The 25,401-nt window shown below is 35.5% G+C and overlaps 1 protein-coding gene and 1 long non-coding RNA gene across 13 annotated transcripts in view; one reads left to right on the top strand and one right to left on the bottom strand.

Annotated features, from left to right (window-relative positions):
• LOC141386394 (uncharacterized) overlaps positions 1-15,262 on the bottom strand; it is a 28,978-nt gene extending 13,716 nt beyond the window's left edge. Inside the window, exon 1 of the long non-coding RNA XR_015494393.1 lies at positions 15,071-15,262. This is a non-coding gene — a long non-coding RNA (uncharacterized LOC141386394). The remainder of the gene's footprint in view (positions 1-15,070) is intronic.
• A 2,408-nt stretch (positions 15,263-17,670) lies between these two features.
• LOC141386403 (uncharacterized) overlaps positions 17,671-25,401 on the top strand; it is a 92,158-nt gene continuing 84,427 nt past the window's right edge. For 7 of the 12 annotated variants that reach the window (XR_015494319.1, XR_015494318.1, XR_015494317.1 and 4 more), the window contains exon 1: positions 17,671-17,785. Coding sequence is in view for 2 of the 12 variants with exons in the window: in XM_087258190.1 (XP_087114316.1) it covers positions 17,680-17,785 (106 nt within the window). In the remaining 10 variants the exon portion in view is untranslated. The remainder of the gene's footprint in view (positions 17,786-25,401) is intronic. The other 5 variants (XR_015494322.1, XR_015494321.1, XR_015494320.1 and 2 more) reach the window with 1 other exon arrangement.

Below are 25,401 nucleotides of genomic sequence, written 5' to 3'. Positions count from 1 at the left end.
CATAAGAGCGTGATCCTCTCGAAATTAGTTTAAAATAAACTTCACAAAAAGTATGGCTCATAAATTTGAATATATATGTGCATATTTGTAATGAGTAAATGGTTTAGGATTTTTTGCTGCATTTTATTTTTGGAAGAATACTAATGGTTGAACTATATAGGCCATTCTAGCATTCATATGTGACATATTTTATACACTGTGTGTGGACTTGTATGAAATGAATGTGATTTGCATATATTGCCATAGCTCAGATTTCTATATGCGAAGAACTTGGAATTTAGACAAATCAAAGGTGATTTTCCTTAGTGTTTTGATATTTTATTGATAAAAAACCAAAATCAAATCAAATCACTTCTGTTGTCACATCATCAGCAGCACGTGTGCACGTGTGTGATGAGTAAAAAGCTTAGGTGCTGGCTCCAGACTTTACAAAATACAGAGTGCAAATACAGCAACAGTGCAAAATACAGACTGTGCAAAATACAACGACAGTGCAAAATACAACAGCATACTCCTCAAAAAAATAAAATAAACAGAACAATGTGAAATTGACAGCGATATGTACAATGAATAGGTGTATCCATAGTTGTAGGCAGTATTGTTTCAAGTATGGATTGGAAAAAGTGCAGTGCATGCTGCATGTTGATGGTGTGCAGTGAGGGGTATGAAAGAGTCTGTGTGAGGTGTGTTAAGTGTTCATCAGCCTGATAGTCAAAAATTACCAAGCCATTAACATCCATAGCTTAGGAGCAAAATCACTAAGTCAATGACATCCTTTAGTATATCTTCCTTTGTGTTGTGTTTGCAGAATTTTTATGTTTTGGTGAATTTCAATGGTTAAAATAAATCTGCAATTGGCCATTTTTTGCAATATTTTAAAAATACATGCGGGCATATTTGGCATGTTTTATATATCTAAAATTAAAACAAACTTAATTTGGACAGCCTCAAGATTACAAATTTGTAATTGCACTGTATAAAAGATCTGTAAAACAGCCGTTTTCTTTATTTTGTGATTCCTGTTTTTATTTTCCCGTATTTATTTCTGCCTTTAAACTGCATTATGGGATCTTGATCTTTGTTCCAACAGCTTTAAAGCTTAAATAGTGAGTTTTATGAAGATTTTAATAGTGCAGTGCTGTATTGTCTGGGTTGGTGTTGTATATTACTCTACAAAAAACCTTGTAATAAACCGCAGCACATTTTCTGTTATTTTACAGACTTATTTCTCTATATACTTAAACATATCATTTCAAACTTACTAAAATATCAATAAAAGTCTCTGTTAAACAGTTTAATTTTCAACATCAAAATTGGACAGAGCAGAGATCATCATCCCATAATGCAATTCACCACCACAAATAAACACAAATCAACACTTGTGAATCACAAAACGGATAATTAACAGGTATTTTTACAGTGTTTATTTGAGCTAAATATTGTCCTATCATAACAAAAATTAATACAAAGTTTGTTTACGCAGCTTTCAGATCATGCAAAAATCTCAATTATTTATGTTTTGCACTGTATGCACTGTAAAATGTAGAGTTCCACACAATGAATTTATGTTGGGACAAAATGAAGGAATTATTTGCAAAAGTCATTAATTTAGACTGATTGCTATGGTTTTGTAGGGGGGGTGAATATTTTTTTGTGTAATTTTTATATATACTCACCGGCCACTTTATTAGGTACAGGGTCGGACCACTTTTGTCTTCAGATCTGCTTTAATCTTTCGTGGCTGAGATTCCACAAGCTACTGGAAATATTCCTCAGAGATTTTGCTCCATATTGACATGATAGCATCACACAGTTGCTGCAGAATTGTCGGCTGCACATCCATGATGCCAATCTCCCGTTCCACCACATCCCAAAGCTGCTCTATTGGATTGAGCTCTGGTGACTTTGGAGGCCATTTGAGTACAGTGAACTCATCGTCATGTTCAAGAAACCAGTCTGAGATGATTTATGTGTGCTCATTATTACATGTGTTATCCGGCTTTATGACATGCTGCGTTATCCTGCTGGAAGTAGCCATCAGAAGATGGAGACACTGTGCTCATAAAGGGATGGACATGGTCAGCAGCAATACTCAGGTAGGCTGTGGCGTTGATGCTCAATTGGTACTAATGGACCCAAAGAAAATCTCCCCCACACCATTACACCACCACCACCAGCCTGAACCGCTGATACAAGGCAGGATGATCCATGCTTTCATGTTGTCTGAGCCGAGCATCTGAATGTGTCAGCAGAAATGGAGACTCATCAGAGCAGCAACGTTTCTCCAATCTTCTATTGTCCAGTTTTGGTGAGTCTGTGTGAATTGTAGCCTCAGTTTCCTGTTCTTAGCTGACAGGAGCGGCACCCGGTGTGCTCTTCTGCTGCTGTAGCCCATCCGCCTCAAGGTTGGACGTGTTGTGTGTTCAGAGATGCTCTTCTGCAGAGCTCGGTTGTAGCGAGTGCTTATTTGAGTTACTGTTGCCTTTCTATCAGCTGGAACCAGTTTGGCCATTCTCCTCTGACCTCTGACATCAACAAGGCATTTGCGCCCACAGAACTGCCGCTTACTGGATATTTCCTCTTTGTCAGGGAATTCTCTGTAAACCCTAGAGATGGTTGTGCGTGAAAATCCCAGTAGATGAGCAATTTCTGAAATACTCAGAGCAGCCCGCCTGGCAGCAACAACCCTAGAGATGGTTGTGCGTGAAAATCCCAGTAGATCAGCAGTTTCTGAAATACTCAGAGCAGCCCGTCTGACACCAACAACCATGCCACGTTCAAAGTCACTTAAGTCCCCTTTCTTCCCCATTCTGCTGCTCAGTTTGAACTGCAGCAGATCATCTTGACCATGTCTACATGCCTAAATGCATTGAGTTGCTGCCATGTGATTGGCTGATTAGAAATCTGCGTTAACGAGCAGTTGGACATGTGTACCTAATAAAGTGGCCGGTGAGTGTACATATAACATATAAACAAAATGGAGCACATATTACGGTAAAATAAACAGTGCTTTATGGTTTTCTGGGAGAGTCTATCAGTAGTCCCATTCCTTAAAAACACACACAGATAATTAACTTTCACTCCCTCATGATTGAATTCGGCAGTGTCTACACAAATCTCATGTGTTTTGACCTGTAGTTTCTGGTCAATCAACTACATTTAGTCATTTAGCAGACGCTTTTATCCAAACGAGGACAAGGAAGCAATTTACACAACTATAAGAGCAACAATGACGAAGTGCTGTAGGCAAGTTTCAGGTGTGTAAAGTGTAAGAAGCAAAACAATAGTAAAAATTTATTTATTTATTTTTTTTGTAGTACAGTTAGCGGTGGAGCCAGAGAGGCAATTGCAGATTAGGAAGGGAAGTGGAGACTAAATAGTTGAGTTTTTAGTCGTTTCTAACTATAATCCCAACTCAACATTGCATATCCTGCGATGTGACTATTGCGGATGCACACATTGCGATATCGATGCTCAAATGACATGCTGTGCAGCCCTAGTTTCAGCTCATTACTTCTTTCGTCCTATAGATGGCGTCAAAGCTCCAGTTCATGCCCGTGAGAGCCACACACAGGGTTTACATTACACTGGCATATTAGATCCCTCCTCCTTTAGTTACAAAGAGAACATTTTTTGCTCACTAATGCTGAAATCTCTGTGACAAAGCTAATCCTCTCCATACTTGCCCTTTCTCTGTCCCTGATTATAAGATCAAAAGAAAGATTTTCCTGGAGTACATGCCAGTGTGTGTGTGTGTGTTTGAGTGTATAATGCTGTGGCTCCCAGTCCCTGGTACCCTGATTCGGCCCCAAGGATATAATACAGTGTACGACATGAAAACCTGCCCTCGATACGACCATCGCCAACTCCGCTGACTCAATTCTCCCATCTGTTATGACTCTCCGCTTCTTCAGTTCACTTTGTGCACTAAAAAAATGATTTATTGGATTTACTACTTTTCTTTAAGGTAAGCGGTAGCAAACTATTAATATGGACTGGATTTAAACCAACAACTTAAGTTGAAAATTATAAAATTTATTTATTTATTTAGGGGTTTTTCACCTTTATTTTGATAGGACAGTAGAGAATTCAGACAGGAAAGCACTAAGAGCAGAGAGAGGGGAAGGATCAACAAAGGACCTCGGGACGGGAATTGAACCCAGGTCGCCACGAGCACACTGGTGTTATATGTCAGCGCGCAGTACCACTAGGCTACCGGCAACAACAGAAAATTATTTAATTTAAACAGTTTGTTTAAATTAAGCCCATATACATTGTTTGCAACCACCTCAAACATTCAATCATTCATTCATTTTCTTTTCGGCTTAGTCCCTTTAATCTGCGGTTGCCACAGCGGAATGAACCGCCAACTTATCCAGAATATGTTTCACACAGTGGATGCTCTTCCAGCTGCAACCCATCTCTGGAAAACATCCATAGACACTACAGACAATTTAGCCTACCCAATTCACCTGTACCACATGTATTTGGACTGTGGGGGAAACCGGAGCACCCGGAGGAAACCCACGTGTACGGCTAACACCCTAAACAAACTTAGTAACTTAAATAAATCTATTTTTTTTTCAGTGTGCCTTTTTTCAGTAATCTTTTCTGTTAGTGATCTTTCATTTCACTCCTCTAGCCAGCCTGGTGAAAGGGGTGGATCTTTTTTCCGCAAAGAGTGCACCTTTTTTCAGCTTTACCCCTCATTTTCTATAGAATTTTGAGATTTAAATATTTTGGTGACCTTTTAAGCACTATTTTTTTTAGCTGAATTAGCTTGGATGGTCAGCATTTCCACACTTTTTGATGTACCAAACATATTTCATAAAGATTTAAAATAAAGAAATATTTAAAAAAATATTTATTTTCAAAATACAAATTTATTACATGATATATCATTAGAAAGAAAATAAATCCGTTAGTTAAATTAAAAACTGTAGCCTATTGTGATTTATTAAGCAAATAACAAACTGGCCAGCACGTTCGAGTCACTCAGTCAGAATATTTCCATTCATTTATTCATTTTCTTTTTAGCTTAGTCCCTTTATTCATCTGGGATCACCACAGCGGAATGAACCGCCAACTTATTCAGCATATGTTTTACACAGCGGATGCCCTTCCAGCCGCAACCCGCCATCACTAGGAAACCCATACACACTTATTAGTATTTATTGTCATATGGAAAATTTTGGCTTACCCAATTCCCCCATAGCACATGTGTTTGGACTGTAGGGGACACCAGAGCACCTGCAGGAAACCCACGCGAACACAGGGAGAACATGCAAACTCCACACAGAAATGCCAACTGACCCAGCTGAAGCTCGAACCAGAGACTTTCGCTGTGAGGCGACAGCACTACCTACTGCGCCACTGATTCTCCCATAACTTGTCCACTTAAATAATAAAAATTAAAATTTAATAGTAAAAATAATAATAATGTAGAGCCTCACAATTTTTATAGCCTCTCTAGTAAAAAGTACATTTTAGAATTCATGGATAACAATAATAGCCAAAATAGTATTCAAGTGAACTTTAATATGGGCCACTTTTGGTGCTTCACACCTTTTTATTGGTCCAAGATTTAGAATAAAAGTTCCGTCATTCATTTTCTTTTTAGCTTCGTCCCTTTATTAATCTGGGGTCACCACAGTGGAGTGAACCACCAACTTATCCAGCACGTTTTTACACAGCGGATGCCCTTCCAGCAGCAACCCATCTCTGGGAAACATCCACACACACTCATTCACATACCATGGACAATTTAGCCTACACAATTCATCTGTACCACATGTGTTTGGACTGTGGGGGAAACCGGAGCACCCGGAAGAAACCCACGGCAACACGGTGAGAACATGCAAACTCCACACAGAAACGCCAACTGACCCAGCTGAGGCTCAAACCAGCGACCTTCTTGCTGTGAGGCGACGGCATACCTACTGCGCCACTGCGTTGCCTTAGAATAAAAGTTATTTGTGAATTTTGTTCCCTGTTTAGAAACAATACAGCACCGAAAGATGACTTCTCTCACTGCTGGATGTTGGACTGATGAAAACAATTTGTTAGCCAAAACTGATTAGCAGAGTCACACCGAAGCGACAGCCAACAGAGGATTCTGCCTGGCCTTAAAACCTTTTTCGATCAGTCATTTTCACTATTCATGATAGTCAAAATATAGGACAAATAAGCTCATATGTATGGGACAAATACTGGGGTCTGTTCTTCGTACGTGGATTACTCAGTTAGCTGGATTTGGTTATTGACGATTTGACACGGTCCAGGATAGTTTCATTCTTCAAAGCTGATCCGAGAGTTGTTGTCATAGCAGCAGTTCTGCTAGCTCAAACCTGGTCGGAAGCAGGTTCAATTCATTTAAACAGGATTAAATCGGCTCAGTTCAAGCATAGATAATACAGAAAGTATGTACCGAATTCTGATATTTTCTTACAGTAGTAGTTATATACACTTGGGAAAATACTAAATATTTTAAACCTATATAAAGTTATAGTTATTATTAAAACAAATAAAGTTATATATTAATAAAACTTATATTATTGTCTGCACCCCCGAAATGAAAGTACAAAGACTGCCACCTTGTGGTGCACAGAGGAAACTTATTGATATGTACTTTTTAGTTTTCGCTTTAGTACAATTTGTGTATGATAATAGACATGCACAATATGTGATTTTTAAAAAACAATAATACATTTATACTGACATAAACCTGTTTCGACAGTAAATATGCCAGTGATTTGATGCTTCATAAAAGTTGCAGACGCCTTTACCAATATCAAAATGCTTTTGTAAACATCCAGTTATTCCATACAGCGATTAAAAAAGGCTACTACAATAAAGAAAATCTTCTCTAAATATAGAACTAAATACACTGATTTGCATTGAAATACATGATGAATACTTTTGAAACATGAAAATGAAAAGCCTGCCGCTCATAACAAATGTGGAAAGTTATTGCGTGTCATATTTAACAAGCCGTTTACTGCTAATTTGATGTAATTTTGCTCACATGGATAATTGAATATTAATCAGATGATGTCATTACGCTGCTGTGCCATCAGCCAATCGTTGCATTGCTGAACATGATTTCGAGGATGGATAGATCTGTCCTTCACAACACACACAGCGATCTCAGATCAGTTCATCCAGACATTCTAATCTGATTTGCGAACTTGTTTGAAGAACCAAATTAGCGAGAGATCAGTTATCAAAATTAAAAGGTCCCGGATCTGCCAAATCATCTTAGATCATTTAAGCGAGGTACGAAGAACAGACCCCTGGACCTTTATTTATGAGGGATGGGTCTTTTGAATCACTTGAACACACCCATCCCCCCCAATCCCTGGCTACAGGCCTGCTATACCACATCCTCATTATTACACTGCAAAAATAATGAGTTTTTGTCTTGTTTTTAGCCCAAATATCTAAACGTTTTTAAATCAAGAAACATGTTCTAGATCAGGGGTGTCCAAACTCGACCCTGGAGGGCCGGTGTCCTGTATATTTTAGCTCCAACCCTAATTAAACACACCTGAACCAGCTAATCAAGCTCTTTCTAGGTCAGGGGTCACCAATCTCAGTCCTGGAGGGCCGGTGTCTCTGCAGGGTTTAGCTCCAACTTGCCTCAACACACCTGCCTGGATGTTTCAAGTGTACCTAGTAAGACCTTGATTAGCTTGTTCAGGTGTGTTTAATTAGGGTTGGAGCTAAAATCTGCAGCACACCGGCCCTCCAGGAACAAGTTTGGACACCCCTGTTCTAGATAATCAAACAATATTGTGTTGTTTTCAGAAATAATGAGTCAGAATTAAGTGAGTTTTTCCTTAAAACAAGCTAAATAATCTGACATTGGAGTAAGCAAAATAATCTCGTTTTCACTTTGGAATACTATAATTTTGCTTATTTTAGGGAAAAACTCACTTAATTTTGACTTATTGTTTTTAAACCAAGTCTAGTATAGAAAATTCAATTCATTCATTCATTCAATTTATATAGCTCTTTTAACAATAATTATTGATTTAAAGCAGCTTTACAAAAGGTGCACGTTATTGTATTACAATCAAATATAAGTTATGATACACAGACATGGTTAACCTGCTTTTTTATTGCATGTAGGTGATGTCTCTGCGTACATGTTTAATGAAGTGTATTAGGTGTATGTGTTGTCCTTGAAGTCCTATGGTTGGCATGCATTAAGAATTTTTAGACTTGGGCAAGAAACAAGACAAAAAAAGTATTGCCTTTACTTTTGCTCGTATTATTTAGGGTTGCATCAAGTGGTTACAATTCACACAAATATAAAATGTGTGAAGTAAAATGTGTGAAATGCAAACATAAAAATGTCCTCAGGTTTTGCTGACTCTCAATAAGGTCTGAACGTTTAGGAATTTCTGTTTGTTTTAGGGCAAATCACCCTTCATTTCGACTCAATATTTCCTAAAACAAGACAATATTTTCTGCTTGTCTAGAAAATGCTTGTAGGTTTAAGAATTTTTAGATATTTGGACTAGAAACAAGACACAAACTCATGCATTTTTCTGTTGCCTTTACTTTTGCTCGTATTATTTAGGGATGCATCAAGTATTAAACACATCCCACAATGTTTGCAGTAAATATGAATGATTGCTCGGTATAGTTATAGTATTGCACTAGCATCGTAAGTGTTATTGATTTGATTACCAAGAAATGCATGAGCTAATTACATGTAATTTGCTTTGAGAAAATATTAAAAATTTTTATGGGAAAATGAAAACTAATTTGGTAAAATTTGTGAGGAAAAGTTCACACAAACATTACAATTTACTCAGATTGTATTCATTCTTAATTGGGTCTAAACTTTTGGAATTTCTGTTTTTTTTAAGAAAAAATACCCTTAATTTTGACTCATTATTTCTTAAAACAAGACAATATTTTCTGCTTGTCTAGAAAATGCTTGTAGGTTTAAAAATTTTTAGATATTTGGACTAGAAACAAGACAAAAACTCATGCATTTTTTTGTTGACTTTACTTTTGCTTGCATTATTTAGGAGTATTTTGTAGTATAAATATGAGTGATTGCTCAGTAGAGTAGAGCATTGCACTAGCATCATAAGTGTCGTTGGTTTGATTCCCAAGAAATGCATGAACTAATAACATGTAATTGGCTTTGGGAATACATATACAGTTGAAGTCAGAATTATTCGCCCCCTTCCAATTCTTTTCTTCTTTTTTAAAAATTTCCCAAATGATGTTTTACAGAGCAAGGACATATAATAATATTTGATAATATTTATTCTTCTGGAGAAAGTCTTATTTGTTTTATTTCGACTAGAATAAAAGCAGTTTTGAATTTTTTTAAAAAAACATTTTAGGGACAAAATTATTAGCTTCTTTAAGCTATATTTTTTCTCGATAATCTACAGAACAAATCACTGTTATACAATAACTTGCCTAATTACCCTAACCTGCCTAGTTAAGCTAATTAACCTAGTTAAGCCTTTAAATGTCACTTTAAGCTGTATAGAAGTGTCTTGAAGAATATCTAGTCTAATATTATTTACTGTCATCATGACAAAGAGAAAATAAATCAGTTATTAGAGATGAGTTATTAAAACTATTATGATTAGAAATGTGTTGAAAAAACCTGCACTCCGATAAACAGAAACTGGGGGAAAAATAAACAAGCGGTCTAATAGTTTAAGGGGGCTAATAGTTCTGACTTCAACTGTATATATGAATATAAATATATATGAAGTTCTGTTTGTTTTAAGGGAAAACACTCTTAATTTTGGCATATTATTTCTTAAAACAAGACAATATTTTTTGTTTGTCTACAAAATGCTTGTATAGGTTTAGGAATTTTTACAAATTTGGACTAGAAACGACACAAACTCATGCATTTTTTTTTTTTTTTGCCTTTAATTTAGCTTGTATTATATAAAGTTACCTCAAGTATTAAACACATCCCACAATGTTTGTATTATAAATAAGAATTATTGCTCAGTATAGTAGAGCATTTCACTAGCAAAACAAGTGACATTGATTTGAATCCCAAGAAATGCATGAGTTAATTACATGCTTTGGCAAGATATTTTTTATTTATAATTTATACAATTTGCTTTGGGAACATTTTTTTTTTATGGGAAAATGCAAACTAATTAGTCAGCAGTTTCCTAAAGAGACTGTTGAAGTTCACACAAACAATGCAATTTCCACAGGTTTTACTTACTCTCAATTGGGTCTAAACTTTTATGAATTTCTGCTTGTTTTAAGGAAAAACACCCTTAATTTTGGCATATTATTTCTTAAAACATGACCATATTTTTTTGTTTGTCTATAAATTGATTGTAGGTTTAAGAATCTTGAGAGATTTAGACAAGAAATGAGACACTCATGCTTTTTTTTGTTGCCTTTACTTTTACTTGTATTATTTAGAGTTTCCTTAAGTATTAAACACATCCCACAATGTTCGCAGTATAAATAAGAATTATTGCTCAGTATAGTAGAACATTGCACTAGCAACATAAATGTCATTGGTTTGATTCCCAAAAAATGCATGAGCTAATTACATGAGAGTTGCTTTGGGCATTTATATTTATTGTAATGTTTTATGTGAAGAAGCAAACAAATTCACATACACCAAAAATAACACTTCCTCAGCATTTACTCACTCTCAAGAGGTTCAAATTAATCATAAACACAAAAACAAGATGTTCTGATGAATGTTTGAAAAAGGGTGGCTCATTGGTTAGATAGCACAGCAAGAAGGCAGCTGGTTCGAGTACTGGTTGGGCGAGTTGGCATTTCTGTTTGCATGCTCTCCACTTGTTGGCGTGAGTTTCCCCCACAGTCCAAACACATGCGCTATAGGGGAATTGATTAACTAAATTTGCCGTAGCGTATGAGAGTGTGTGTGTGTGTGTGAATGAGTGTGTATGGGTGTTTCCCAGTACGGGATTGTGGCTGAAAGGGCATGCGGTGCGTAAAACATATACTTGAACAGTTGGCGGTTCATTCCACTGTGGTGACCTCTGATAAATAAGACACCAAGCTGATGGAAAATTAGTGAAAGAATGAATGAATGTTGAAAAAAGCAGCCTTTGACATCCATAGTACAGTAAATCCAGCGTTATGCATGTCACATTTGCAGTATAAGCTTAAAACAAAAAGTCAAAGAGAATCTATATGTTATTGAATCATCTGCTTATAATTTCTAAAACTACTAACCACAGAGTTAAGGGTTCAGACAAATATCTGTAAGCATGTTTTATATTTTAAACAAAAGAAAAAAACATGTGTTATGGATGTGACTAAAAAAGTATGCAGCGTGAGTTTACAATATGCAACTTCCTTTGTAGAGATGAAGACATTGTAGATCCTAAAATGCACAACCCAAAATCAATAATACTAATCAAAAGGATAGGAATTGTCTCTCTGTAGAAAAAAAAAATATTATTATTTGCATTGTTTATGAGGAAAAAGCTTCATTACGTATGTGAAATCTCTGTGTTATGGATGTGACAGATGTGAAATTGGCACTTGTGTGGCTGGTAAATCGAATTAAAAAGTTTGAATACATTGACAGAGACAATTTTGAGTATTTTTACAGTACTGCAAAATACAAGCCTGCACAAACAAGCTGTAAAGGCTTTTTGTTTTCTTCTTCAGTACAATGCAAAAACTTTTCCTTCTTTATTTTCACAATCTATATGTGATGTTTTGTCAAAATGAAAAGCATTGTAACTTTGCTTACTCCTTTGGCAGATTATTTAGCTTTTTTAAGGAAAAACACGCTTAATTTTTACTCATTATTTGTTAAAACAATATACTTGTTAAGAAAATGCTTCTTGATTTAAGAGTTTTTAGATATTTGGACTAGAAACAAGACAAAAACTCTAACCAAGTAAAGCATTTTTGCAGTGTGCATGTTTGGAACAAATAGAGGATGAGTAGATGAGTGCATCAATTTTATCTTTGGATTAACTATTACTTAAAAAAAAAAACATTAAACAAAAAATAGACATTAATGAATATCAGCACAATGCTTTACATCTAAAAGAAACTGCTTTGAATGCTGGAAATGAACCAGCCCTTCTATAATTAAGATCTGCTGAACGTTGCATTGACTTGATTTGTAAAGTGCGGAGGTTTAAGCGAAGCCACAATCTACCGCGCTGAGGTTGCTGATACAAATGGAAATGGCAAAATAAGCACTGAGGTTTTTCACATGCGAAGGGAAAAAAAATGAAACCAGCATAATGACTTTTCTTTTCTTGCTTTGCCATTCAAGTCGAGCCTTTTATTCTCTTTGTCACAAAGGTTGGCATATAATTAACTCCTGTTTAATATGCTGTTAAAGAAAACTCCTCCCTTTGCTCCCTCTCTGAACCCCTGCCAAACACGCTGGAAAGTGGAAACCCTATGGGACACCCCACCCTAGGGCGTCCCTCTGTGCAGACGGAGGTGTTTTGAGGCCATTTGGTGCCCAGATTCATGCACTTGTTGGCCCCTGTTGGCTGTTTTTAGGCTAATTGCATACAGCAATCTGCACTCTTTGTGTGCACGAGTGTTATAAAATGTATATATTTCAATTTAAAGCCTCTCAACTCAAAAAAAAAAAAAAAGCAAAAATAACTAAACCCATAAAAAGTAACTAAGTGCCCAGATTTATGCACTTATTGGCTGTTTTTAGACTCAACGCATTCAGCAATCTGCACTCTTTGCATGCACGAGTGTTAAAAAATGTATGTATTTTAATTTCAAGCCTCCCAAACTCTATAAAAAAATGCAAAAATACCATAAACCCTTAAAAAGTAAGTGTCAAGATTCATGCACTTGTTGGCCCTTTTTCTGTTTTTAGGCTTAATGCATTCAGCAACTGCACTACTTGCATGCACAAGTGTTTACAAATGTATATATGATTATTCTAAGCCTCTCAAACTCTTTCAAAAAATGCTAAATGCACTTGTTGGCCCCTGTTGGCTATTTTTAGGCTCAATGCACGGAGCAATCTGCACTCTTTGCATGCACAAGTGTTTTAAAATGTATATGTTTCAATTTTAAGCCTTTCAAACTCTATAAAAAATTGCAGAAGTAACATAAATCTTTAAAAAGTAACTAAGTGCTCCGATTTATGCACTTGTTGGTGCCTGTTGGCTGTTTTTAGGCTCAGTGCACAGAGCAATCTGCACTCTTTGCATGCACAAGTGTTTAAAAATGTATATATTTCAATTTTAAGCCTTCCAATCTTGATAGAATTTGCAAAAACAAAATAAACCCTTAAAAAGTCACTAAGTGATGCACTTGTTGGCTGTTTTAGGCTCATTGCATAGAGCAATCTGTACTATTTACATGCACAAGTGGTTAAAAATGTATTTATTTTCATTTTAATCCTCTCAAAATCAATTAAAATTAGCAAAAATAACATAAACCATTAAAAAGTAACCAGATAAGCGTCCAGATTAACGCACTTGTTGGCCCCTGATGGCTGTTTTAGACTCAATGCATTCAGCAACTGCACTATTTGCATGCACAAGTGTTTACTAATGTATATAATATTATTCTAAGCCTCTCAAACTCTTTTTAAAAAATGCAAAAATAACATAAACTCTTAAAGAGTAATCAAGTGATACACTTGTTGGCCCCTGTTCGCTGTTTTAAGGCTCAATGCACAGAGAAATCTGCACTCTTTGTATGCACAAGTGTTTAAAAGAGTATATATTTCGATTTTAAGCCTTTCGAACTCTATAAAAAATTGCAAAAATAACATAAATCCTTAAAAAGTAACTAAGTGCCCAGATTTATGCACTTGTTGGCCCCTGATTGCTGTTTTAGGCTCATTGCATTCAGCAATCTGCATTCTTTGCATGTACAAGTGTTTAAAATGTATATATTTCAACTTTAAGCATCTCAAACTCTTTAAAAAATGCAAAAATAACAAATCCTTAAGGTAACTAAGCAATGCTTTTAAGGTAATTTTTTAATATATATTTTTATATATTAATATAATATTAATATTTATATTTATTAATTTTACATCAATATAATTATGTATATTTTTTTATTTTATAGTTTGACATCAAAATATAGATTAAATCCATTGACATCAAAAGTTGGAACAACAACAAAAAACTATGTAAACCGATGGCAGTTTTTAAAAGCATTCTTCAGTTTATACTGTATTAATTTGTGCTTAATGGAAGAGATAACGCATGTTTGGAGCAACTGTAGGATTAGGAAAATATTGCAGATGTTTTATTTTTAAGTGAATTGCAATAATTGAAAAAAAAAGTATGTAATTGGCCGTTTTTGCATTATTTTGAAATATACGTTTTAAAGTGACGTTACATTGTAATATATTACTTTTTGGTCAATAAGGTTTCATTAGTTAATTTACTTTCTAACATAAACTAATATGAATCAGGGGCAGATTTAAACAATAAGTGAATAAGCAGCTGCTTAGGGCCCCAGGAAATTTGGGTGCCCCCAATAAATACCTAACATTGTGTTTTTCTACCATTGCCTATTATATTTTGTAGGGTGAGTGTCTAACAAATAAATATTTTGTATAATTATTACATCTATCCAAATTTGCCATAGAGCAGTCCAGCAGTCAAATCAAAGATTTTGTTTTAAAAACATTTATTATTTTAAATTTCTTTATTATTTTTAGTTGTGAATTCATCTTAAGAAAACAAATAATTTAAAATATGTATATATTGCATGAAAATAAAACAGAAAAAAAATGGAGAAGAAGCTGTTTTTTATTATTAAAAGGGTGTATTTTTAGACTGTTGGGCCCCATGGCTGGAATTGCTTAGGGCCCCCAAATCATTAAATCCACCCCTGATAATAATCAATACTTGTACAGCATTTACTATGAATTACTATAATTTAAAATAACATTAACTAATATTGTAATAAATGTATTGTTTATTGTTTGTTCATGTTATTAAATGCATTGCATTAACTAATACAATGCTAATGTTAAGTGTTACCTACTTTTTTGCCAGCACTGCAATGAGACAAAAGTATACCCCTTTATAACATTCATGTAAAAAAAAAAAAAAGTTCTTACTATCATCCACAGGGCAGAGGTGAAATGGTAAATGAGGCTTTTCTTTGTGTCTTCTACTCCTCTTATCCAAGATCCACAGCAGGGTGTCGGTTTATGACCCATTCCATCTCCTCTTTTTCTCCGGGACAAAAGGACAGTGACCTCTATAGCTTTCTCTATAGCTTTCTCCACCTGAAACCCTCAATTTTATGTCACCAAAAGACAAATGTCCATTAGAAACAACAAACACGAGCTTAGCATTTTGGATAAATGCACAGGATTCACTTTTAAAACGCACAGTGCAGCGCTAGCTTGAAGTATCTATGTAAATACCACATGAATATGCTAATCTGTTCCTCAATGGAAACGTCAACTTAGTATTTACATCTGTACACCGCGATATAGGACTATTGGTTTACAGTGTCCGTGAAAATTAACTGTATAAACCTGATATAAATGACAAACCGTTTTTACGGGTTGGCTATATCTTAATTTATGAGGCTTATGCTAAGCAAAACATCCATGTAATCTATACAAACCATTCTGCAGTACTACTTGTGTTGTGGGTTTGCTTGTAGTGTCTGTGTGAAAGGTTTCCAGACAAAAAAAAAACTGAAGTCCGCCCGCTGTCCTGAAAACAACAATTAAGATGAAGTTATTTTCTCTCAGAAACCCAGAGAGACCGTTGCCGCGCTTTTTCTTCTGGCGCGAAACAACACATAATCAAGACAACGTGAATTTAATCGACTGCTTTCAAAGAGCAGAAAATATTTTAATATATCACAGATGGCCTTTTATTTCAGATCCCAAATTGAAATAATTGTTTGCCAATGCCAACACTGAGACATTAAATTATTATTATTATTATTATTACTACATGATGATGATGAATTAACACGAGGAAGAATGTCATTAAATAAACGATAGTATGACCTATTAACATAATTTTAAGAGGGAAAAGTGGTTATTCAGAAGTGTTTAGGGATCAAGGTCCACCCTGCGTCGCGCACCTTAGGATGCAATGCGCGGGAATTATCATGACATTATCAGGCGTTCAGGTGGGGGTTAGTGCGTGTGAATGCCAGGGTAGGGGTCCTGAAACGGTGTGTTTGACTTTTCTGATGTTTTCTTTTTCAGTTGCTAAACAGATTACCGTTCAATTACGCGCACAAAAGAGGTGACAATACAATACTTCCTACAGCGATCAACAGGACTCAGGGAGCTGATGGGGGGAGCGGGAACAGGTGCGATTCAAAGCCTTTCACATCTGTTTTTTCAACAGGTAAAATTCCATTAATAATGTAAACGTACACTTGACTTTTCAGAAAATGTATGTTTAGTTTGCAGTGCACTCTAAAGCGGTCAAATATGTAGCTAACATTTGGGTTATGGTAATTTAAATATAACTGTGGAAAAACAACAACGTAGTGTTAGTTAATCATACAGTTAAAGTCTGAATTATTAGCCCCCCTGTTTATTTTTTTTCCCAATTTCTGTTTAACATAGAGAAGATTTTTTCAAAACATTTCTAAACTTTATCTAATCTAATCTAATAACTCATTTCTAATAACTGTTTTATTTTATCTTTGCCATGATTACAGCACATAATATTTTATTATATATATTTTCAAGACACTTCTACACAGCGTAAAGTGACATTTAAAGGCTTAACTAGTGTAATTAGATTAACTAGGCAGGTTAGGGTAATTAGGCAAGTCAGAATGATAGTTTGTTTTGTAGACTATCGAAGAATAATATAGCTTAATAATATTGACCTTAAATTGGGTTTAAAAAATAAAAACTTCTTTTATTCTAGCCGAAATAAAGCAAACAAGATTTTCTCCTGAAGAACAAATATTATCAGACATACTGTGCACATTTCCTTGCTCTGTTAAACATCATTTGGGAAATGTTTAAAAAAAGAGAAGACAAAAAAATCAAAGGGGGGCTAATAATTCTGACTGCAACTGTATTTGACTCAACATTAGATCACGGCAAGATTTTATGTCTGTCAAAAATTCATGTAGGCATTTTATTATTATATGTAAATAAGTTTTCCGCACACACATTGTTTTATCAGCATGATTAATTATTTAAAATAATTAATCATGCATCTCTTGCATTGTTTACAATCTTAATAGGATAGTTCACCCAAAATTAAGAATCCTGTCCTCAATTTACTCAGTCTTCACTTGTTTTAAACTTTTATGCTGAACACAAAAGATGAAATTCTGAAGAAGGCTAGAAACATGCAGCCATTGACTTCAAAAGTATTTTTTTTTCTAAAATGGAGGTCAATAGTTAGCGACAGAGTTTCAGAGTATCTTCGTCAGATAATAATAAAAACCGTCTGAGGTTGACTAAATAGTCAGAAATATTTATTTTTGGCAGAACTTTAACTTTAATATTCATCCTCCTTATGAACTAATCCACTTAACGGAGAGTTTCTAATTGAGACATGTCTTTTAAATAAAAAGATAATAAAAAATAGTAAATGACACACTTTTTAATGCCTATTTTGTGTGTTGTGAGACTTCACAGTTTCGGGGTGACACGGGCCTGCCTCTGGTTATGACGTCACTGAAGCGGGTTGTGAACGCGCCGCGGGTCTGAGCGCAGCTGCTGCAGTCATGCGGAGCGACACTTCACTCGTGCACCCGCACAGACACGGCCACGGTATGGCGGAGAAGAGCCGAGGAAAGCGGAGGAAACAGGCGAACCCGCGCAGGAGCCACGGTCAGTGATCTGATGCGTTCTTTATTATCATTATTAGAAGTTGTCCGTGTGTATTTCTGCACTCATGCATTCCGCTGGACTCACCGGATTAAGGCGCAAGTTTACAAATATAGCGGCAAACTCCCTAAACTAATATATGCATGAATGGAAAGGTTGTAAACATGTCTATTGGAGGACGCATTAGTGAGTTTTTTTCCTTGAGTTGTACAGCATTCAGCTCGACCATGTGTTGCACTTCCTCTGTTATAATCTGCTTTTGTGCTAATGCACTTACAGTTGTTTAATAAGTCTAACTTCAGTCTAACTGAAATAAATAAACACAAGGTTGGGTCAATTTTAACTTAATTATTTCATTAAAAAAACACGTTTTTTAAAGTGCATGATGTGTGTGTGTTCATAAAAGAGAAGTGTAACTTAAATCAACTTTTAAAAAATTAACCCAATATTGGGTCAATTTTTTCAAAACAACCCAGCATTTTAGAATGCACTGTGTGTGTTCTTATAGAGGAGAAAATAATGGAAATAAATTAACCCAACATTGGTTACATTTTGTTTTTGTTTCTTTTTCACAAAACAACCCAGCATTTTTAGAGTGCATGGTGTGTGTGTGTGTGTGTGTGTGTGTGTGTGTGTGTGTGTGTGTGTGTGTGTGTTCCTATAAAGAAAAAGTGTAACTAAAATCTAATTAGGCTAAATCTAAATAGATTAATCCAATGTTGGGTCAGTTTTTTTTTCAAAACAACCCAGAACCCAACTTTGGATTAATTTACTTCAAATAGATTTAAGTTTCAGTTCTACTCCATGAGAACACACACACTATGCACTATAATAGATGCTGGGTTGTTTTGAAAATAATTAGCCCAAAATGACCCAACTTTGAGTAGATAAATAGATTTAAGTTGTCTTGTTTTGATTTTTTTTGTTTCGAAATTCTGGGACAACCCAGAATTTATTTAGAGTGCATGGTGTGTGTGTTTGTGTGTTTGCATAGAGGAGACGTGTGTCTTAAATATACTTTAAATAAATGAACCCAACATTGAGTCAATTTTGGGTTGATTATTTCAAAACAACCCAGCGTTTATTAGAGTGCATAGTGTGTGCCTTCCTATGGAGGAGAAGTGTACCTTAAATATAACTGAAACAAATGAACCCAACATTGGGTTAATTTTGGGTTAATTATTTCAAAACAACCCAGCATTTTCAGAGTGCATAGTGCATGTGTTCTTATAGAGGAGAATTGTAACTTAAAAACAATGGAAATAAATTAACCCAACCATGGGTGCATCTTGGGTTATTTATTTAAGAACAACCCAGCATTTATTATAGTGCATGGTGCGTGTGTTCGTATAGAGCAGAAGTGTAACTCAAATTTAATTGAAATAACTTAACCCTATGTTGGGTCAGCTTAAATCTATTTGAAGTAAACTAATTCAAAGTTGGGTCATTTTGGGCTAATTTTTTTCAAAACAACCCAGTATCTATTATAGTATATATAGTATAGTATAATATAATACTATATATATATATATATATGTATATTATAGTGCATAGTGTGTGTGTGTGTTCTCATGGAGGAGAACTGAAACTTAAATCTATTTGAAGTAAATTAATACAAAGTTGGGTCAATTTGGGCTAATTCTTTTCAAAGCAACTCAGCATTTTGAGAGTGCATGATGTGTATGTGTGAGTTCTTACAGAGGAGAAGTGTAACTTAAATTTAATTGAACTAATATAACTCAACCGTGGGTACATATTGGGTTAATTATTTCAAAACAACCCAGCATTTATTATAATGCATCGTTTAGTGTGTGTTCTCATTGAGGAGACGTGTAACAAACAAAATTAACCCAACATTGAGTAAATTTTGGGTTGTTGTTTTTTCCAGAACAACCCAGCATTTTCAGAGTGCATAGTGCATGTGTTCTTATAGAGGAGAATTGTAACTTAAAAACAATGGAAATAAATGAACCCAACCATGGGTGCATCTTGGATTATTTATTTCAGAACAACCCAGCATTTATTATAGTGCAGAGCATGTGTGTTCTTATAGAGCATAAGTGTAACTCAACAAGTGTAACTGTTGGGTCAGTTCTGAGTAAAAAAAATCAAAACAACCCAGCTTTTTTAGAGTGCATAGTGTGTGTGTTCTCGTGGAGGAGTACTGTAACTTAAATCTATTTGAAATAAATTAATCCAAAGTTGGGTCAATGTGGGCTAATTCTTTTCAAAACAACCCAGTATTTTGAGAGTGCGTGATGTGTATGTGTGAGTTCTTAGAGAGGAGAAGTGTAACTTAAATTTAATTGAACTAAATTAACTCATTTCCCAGGGATGGGTTGCAGCTGGAAGGGCATCCGCTGCATAAAAACGTGCTGGATAAGTTGGCGGTTCATTCCGCTGTGGCGACCCCGGATTAATAAAGGGACTAAGCCGACAAAAAAAATGAATGAATAAATTAACTCAACCTTCGGTACATATTGAGTTAATTATTTCAAAACAACCCAGCATTTATTAAAGTGCATCGTCTAGTGTGTGTTCTCATATAGGAGAAGTGTAATAATCAAAATAAACCCAACATTGAGTCAATTTTAGGTTTTTTATTTTTTTCAGAACAACCCTGCATTTTCAGAGTGCATGATGTGTGTGTGTTCGTATAATGGAGAGCTGCCGCTGCATATTGAAATATCACTAATGCTCATACAGTATATGCAGTGGTTTGCAGTTAATGCGTGGTCAATGCATGGATGCAGCAGTAAGCGTGTCTTTGGAGGACGCATTACTGACTTTATCTGTCTGCTGAATGTTAGCTTATAAGTTTGCAGAACTTGTGGTCCGCTTTGCATCATTTCTGCACTCATCAGCAGCACATTTTCATTGAGTTTTACAGCATTCAGCTCGACTATTTGTTGCACTTCCTCTGTAATATTCTGTTTTGGTGTTGATGCACTGAAAATTTGCATTTGCATTTAAGTCTAGACTGTCAAAAGGTTGAAAAAATTGAGAGTTTATTTGGGATTATTTGTTGTATATTGTGGAACACTATCATTTATGCACATTTTAGATTATCTTAGTGTGATTTAATTAATTTATGTCATTCTTTGATGATTGTACTAATATTATTGCATTAAAAACAATGCAATCTTGCATTATTTGTCTCAAATCAATACTATGCAATCATTGTCTGTTTTATGATACTCTTGAAATTCGTTGCATGTTTGATTCTGCACATTAAAATCAAGCAATAATTAAAATGCATGTTTAATTAAAATTGCATTAACTTTAAATGCTTTGCAATTTGTATACACCACATAAAATCTACATTTAATTAAATTCCTTATATTTATTCATAAGCGAGGATGAAGGAAGCACTTTCAACCAGCAGAGAGTTCAATGTATAGACGCCATCACAAGTCTGAGTTAGTTCAGCAGAGTTTTTCGTTTGTTTTTATTACTATTGAACCCCTGTAATAGCGAGTCTGCTGCATATAAATAGAAAACACTCTCTCCGTAATTAAGATGATCAACAGACGCGTGGAGAGAGAGCGCTCAACATCTCCAGCTTTATATGTGAGCCTCACAAAAGTCGCACTCAGTAAAGTAATTAGGCAGCAGGCGCGTTTGTTTCGCATTTCATCCTCACTGCATTTGTTTATAGATGGCGTGTAGATGTTAAACTCAACATGCTTAAAGGCGAGACGCTCGATTCAGGGTGCTTCAGTGACAGTGAAGAGAAGTAAAAAGCACAGTTTCAGCGATGGTGTTTCTTAATGTTAGACATGTTAAGGGCCAGACTGTGTATTTAGGGATGCACAAGTGTTTTGGGTTTATTTGCGGTGGTGAATTGCATTATGGGATGCTGATCTCTGCGCTGTCCACTTCTGGTGTTGAAGATTCTCTTTTTTTATGTTACATTATAGAAGTTATAGAAGTTTTCTGTTGGACATGGATGCGGGACAGTGTGTGTGTGTGTGTGTGTGTGTGTGTGTGTGTGTGTGTGTGTGTGTGTGTGTGTGTGTGTGTGTGTGTGTGTGTGTGTGTGGTTTGAGAGCTTCCTCATTTGGATGCAGCACAAGTGTCAGTTTTGTCAACCTCACACACTCATGCTATTCCAGAACTAACAGGTTAAAGCCCACCATCACCACACACACACACACACACACACACACACACACACACACACACACTAAAAAGCTTGGTTTAATCCAGCACTGGGTCAGATAGGGACAAACTCAACCTTTGGGGTAAAAAGTGTAACCTAAATTTAATTGAAAAATTTGGGTCGATTTTGGGTTAAATTTGTTAAAACAACCCTGCATTTTTAGAGTGCATGGTGAGTTCATGTAGAGGAGAAGTGTAACTCAAATTTAATTGAAAAAAAATGACCCAACGTTGGGTCAATTTTGGTTTATTTTTTAAACAGCCCAGCATTTTTAGCTTGTGTGTCTCTGTGTGTGTGTTTATAGATGAAAAGTGTAACTTAAATTTAATTGAATAATTTAATCCATTTTGGGGGCAGTTTTGGGTTAAATTTATCAAAACAACCCAGTATTTTTTAGAGTGCATATGCTGGGTGTGTGTTTATATAGATGAGAAGTGGAACTTACATTTAATTGAAATAAATCAACCCAATGTAGGGTCAATTTTGTTTTATTTCTTAAAACAACCCAGCATATTTTTAGAGTACATGGTGTGTGTGTGTGTGTGTGTGTCTTCATATAGAGGGGAATTGTAACTTAAGTTTAATTAAAACTATAATTAACCTAACATTTGATAAATACTGGGTAATTGTTTTTCCAAACAACCCAACATTGTCTGGGTTGCACGATGTGTGTGTGTTCTCACAGATGAGAAGTGGAACTTAAATTTAATTGAAACAAATTAACCCAATGTTGGGTCATTTTTTAAACAACTCAGCATTTCTTTTAAAGAGTGTGTGTGTGTGTGTGTGTGTGTGTGTGTGTGTGTGTGTGTGTGTGTGTGTGTGTGTGTGTGTAACTTAAATTTAATAGAAATGAATAAACCCGGCGACGCAGTGGCGCAGTGGGTAGCACGTTCGCCTCACAGCAAGAAGGTCACTGGGTTGCTGGTTCGAGCCTCGGCTCAGTTGGCGTTTCTGTGTGGAGTTTGCATGTTCTCCCTGCATTCGCGTGGGTTTCCTCCGGGTTTCCCCCCACAGTTCAAAGACATGTGGTACAGGTGAATTGGGTAGGCTAAATTGTCCGTAGTGTGTGTGTGTGTATGTGTAGATGTTTCCCAGAGATGGGTTGCGGCTGGAAGGGCATCCGCTGTGTAAAAACTTGCTGGATAAGTTGGCGGTTCATTCCGCTGTGGCGACCCCGGATTAATAAAGGGACTAAGGTGACAAGAAAATGAATGAATGAATGAATGAACCCAACACTGAGTCAATCTTTTGTATTTTTTAAAAACAGCTCAGCATTTTTAGAGTATATGGTGTGTGTGTGTGTGTGTGTTTATATAGATGAGAAGTGTAACTTAAATTTAACTGAATTATTCATTCCATTGCTGGGTCAATTTCGAGTTGAATTTGTCAAAACAACCCAGCATTTTTAAGAGTGCATATGATGTGCATTCTCTTTTCACGAACTCAGGAAATGTAATTGCACTCTAATAAATGGGTCAAATAAGGACAAACGCAATACTGGGTTATTTATTTATATATATTTTTTTATTAAATTAAAATAGACCTTTTAACCTATCGATTGGTTTTGTTCATGTTTGACCCAACGTTGGATAATAACAACAACCCAGCATTTTTTACAGAGTGTACAGGTCAATGTGCAAGCAGAAAGACACGCTGGTGTTCTTGCTCAAAGATCTGTCCTGATATTAGTGTGGAGGCTGAAAAATGAGCAACGTGTTCAGAAAGATTTCAGACAGATGAAGCAGTTCCGCTCTGCTTTAAGCTTTATTTGTCTGTCTTCAGGTTAACAAAACAAAAGCAGTGGAGCGGACATATTTATTGTGTTTGCTTTTGTTTGCGTTAAGATTAGGTTTGACCTTCAGAAGTTGCCCTGATGCTTTTTCTCCTTTTAAATAACATGTTGGCTATAACTTTTTTTCAATATTGTACCACATAAGTAATGTCGCATTTACTTTTATTCATTGTATTTGATTTTATTAGCTGTGAAATGTTAATATATCTGCATTATTTTGAACGTAATTGCATTTTTCCAAAATATTAGTCATTGATGCACTAAAGTAAGCTGTTTGTATTGTATACATCAGCTGATTTTTCTGTTAGTCCGTTTGCATGATAATTAGTGAAATTAAGCACACGCATGCACGCAGTCACACATCTTTCAGTCTGAGTGTGTTAGATTTCAGAGGCTTTATTAAGTTTAATATTGCATTCATTATTTAGCATGCGACAGCAACTGCATCTTATATTTTACTTTCAGTTATGCACAGTGAAACTTAAAGCATAAGGATGAATACAGTCACTTTTATTCATCATGTTTTAAATTTTAGTAGCTTTATTAAGCATAGTGTTAATATTTCTGTGTTATTTAGTATGCAAATGCATTTTTGCTAAATATTAGCCACTGATGCACTCGAGTAAGCTGTTTTTATTCATCAGCTGCTGTTTTTGTTGGTCAGTTTGCATAACAACCAGTGAAATTAAGCACATGGATGCATGCAATCACTCATGTCTCAGTCTCAATGTGTTTTAATTAGATTTTAGATGCTTTATTAAGTCTGATATTGCAATATTTATGTGTATAATATTGCACAGCCCAGGTGAAGCTGCTTCCCTGACTCCTCTATTAGCCACTGCTGCACTAAAGTAAGCAGATTTGAGTCGTCAGCTGCCTTTTTAGTATGCAGTTTGCATGACAACTAGTAAATGAGACATTAAATATATGTGCATGAATGCAAACACTTTATTCATCATGTTTGAGTCTCAATGTGTTTGAGTTAATTTTTAGTGGCTGTATAAAGTTTAATAATGCATTATTGAGCATGCATTTCTTTAAACATCACACAACTTTAATAGGAATAATTTTGAACTGCTTCCTTAATTTCTCTGTTTGCCTCAGATGCACTAAAGTAAGCAGATTTCAGGCATCAGCTGCCTTTTCTTGACCTGTTTGCATGATGACTATAGTAAAAATGAGACATTAAATATGTGCATGAGTGCAAACACTTTTATTCATCATGTTTGAGTCTCAATGTGTTTTAAATACATTTTAGTGGCTGTATTAAGTTTAGTAATGCATTATTCAGCATGCATTTTTGTTAACATCGCACAACTTTAATAGGAATAGTGTTGAACTGCTTCCTTAAATTCTCTGTTTGCCTCAGATGCACTAAAGTAAGCAGGTTTCAGACATCAGCTGTCTTTTTGTTGGTCAGTTTGCAGGACGACTAGTGAAATTAAGCACATGGATGCATGCAATCACTCATGTTTCACTCTTAATGTGTTTGAATTAGATTTTAGAAGCTTTATTAAGTCTAATATTGCAGTATTTATGTGTATAATATTGCACATCCCAGGTGAAGCTGCTTTCCTGACTACTCTGTAAGCTCTATAAGCAGTTTTGAGTCATCAGCTGCCTTTTTAGTTTATAGTTTGCATGACAACTAGTGAAAGTGGT

This window comes from Danio rerio, chromosome 6 (genome assembly GCF_052040795.2).
Source record: "Danio rerio strain M-AB ecotype USA chromosome 6, GRCz13ab, whole genome shotgun sequence".
Lineage (NCBI taxonomy): Eukaryota > Metazoa > Chordata > Actinopteri > Cypriniformes > Danionidae > Danio > Danio rerio.
The sequence above is the reverse complement of the archived record's forward strand: the minus strand, read 5'-3'. Positions and strand labels throughout refer to the sequence as shown.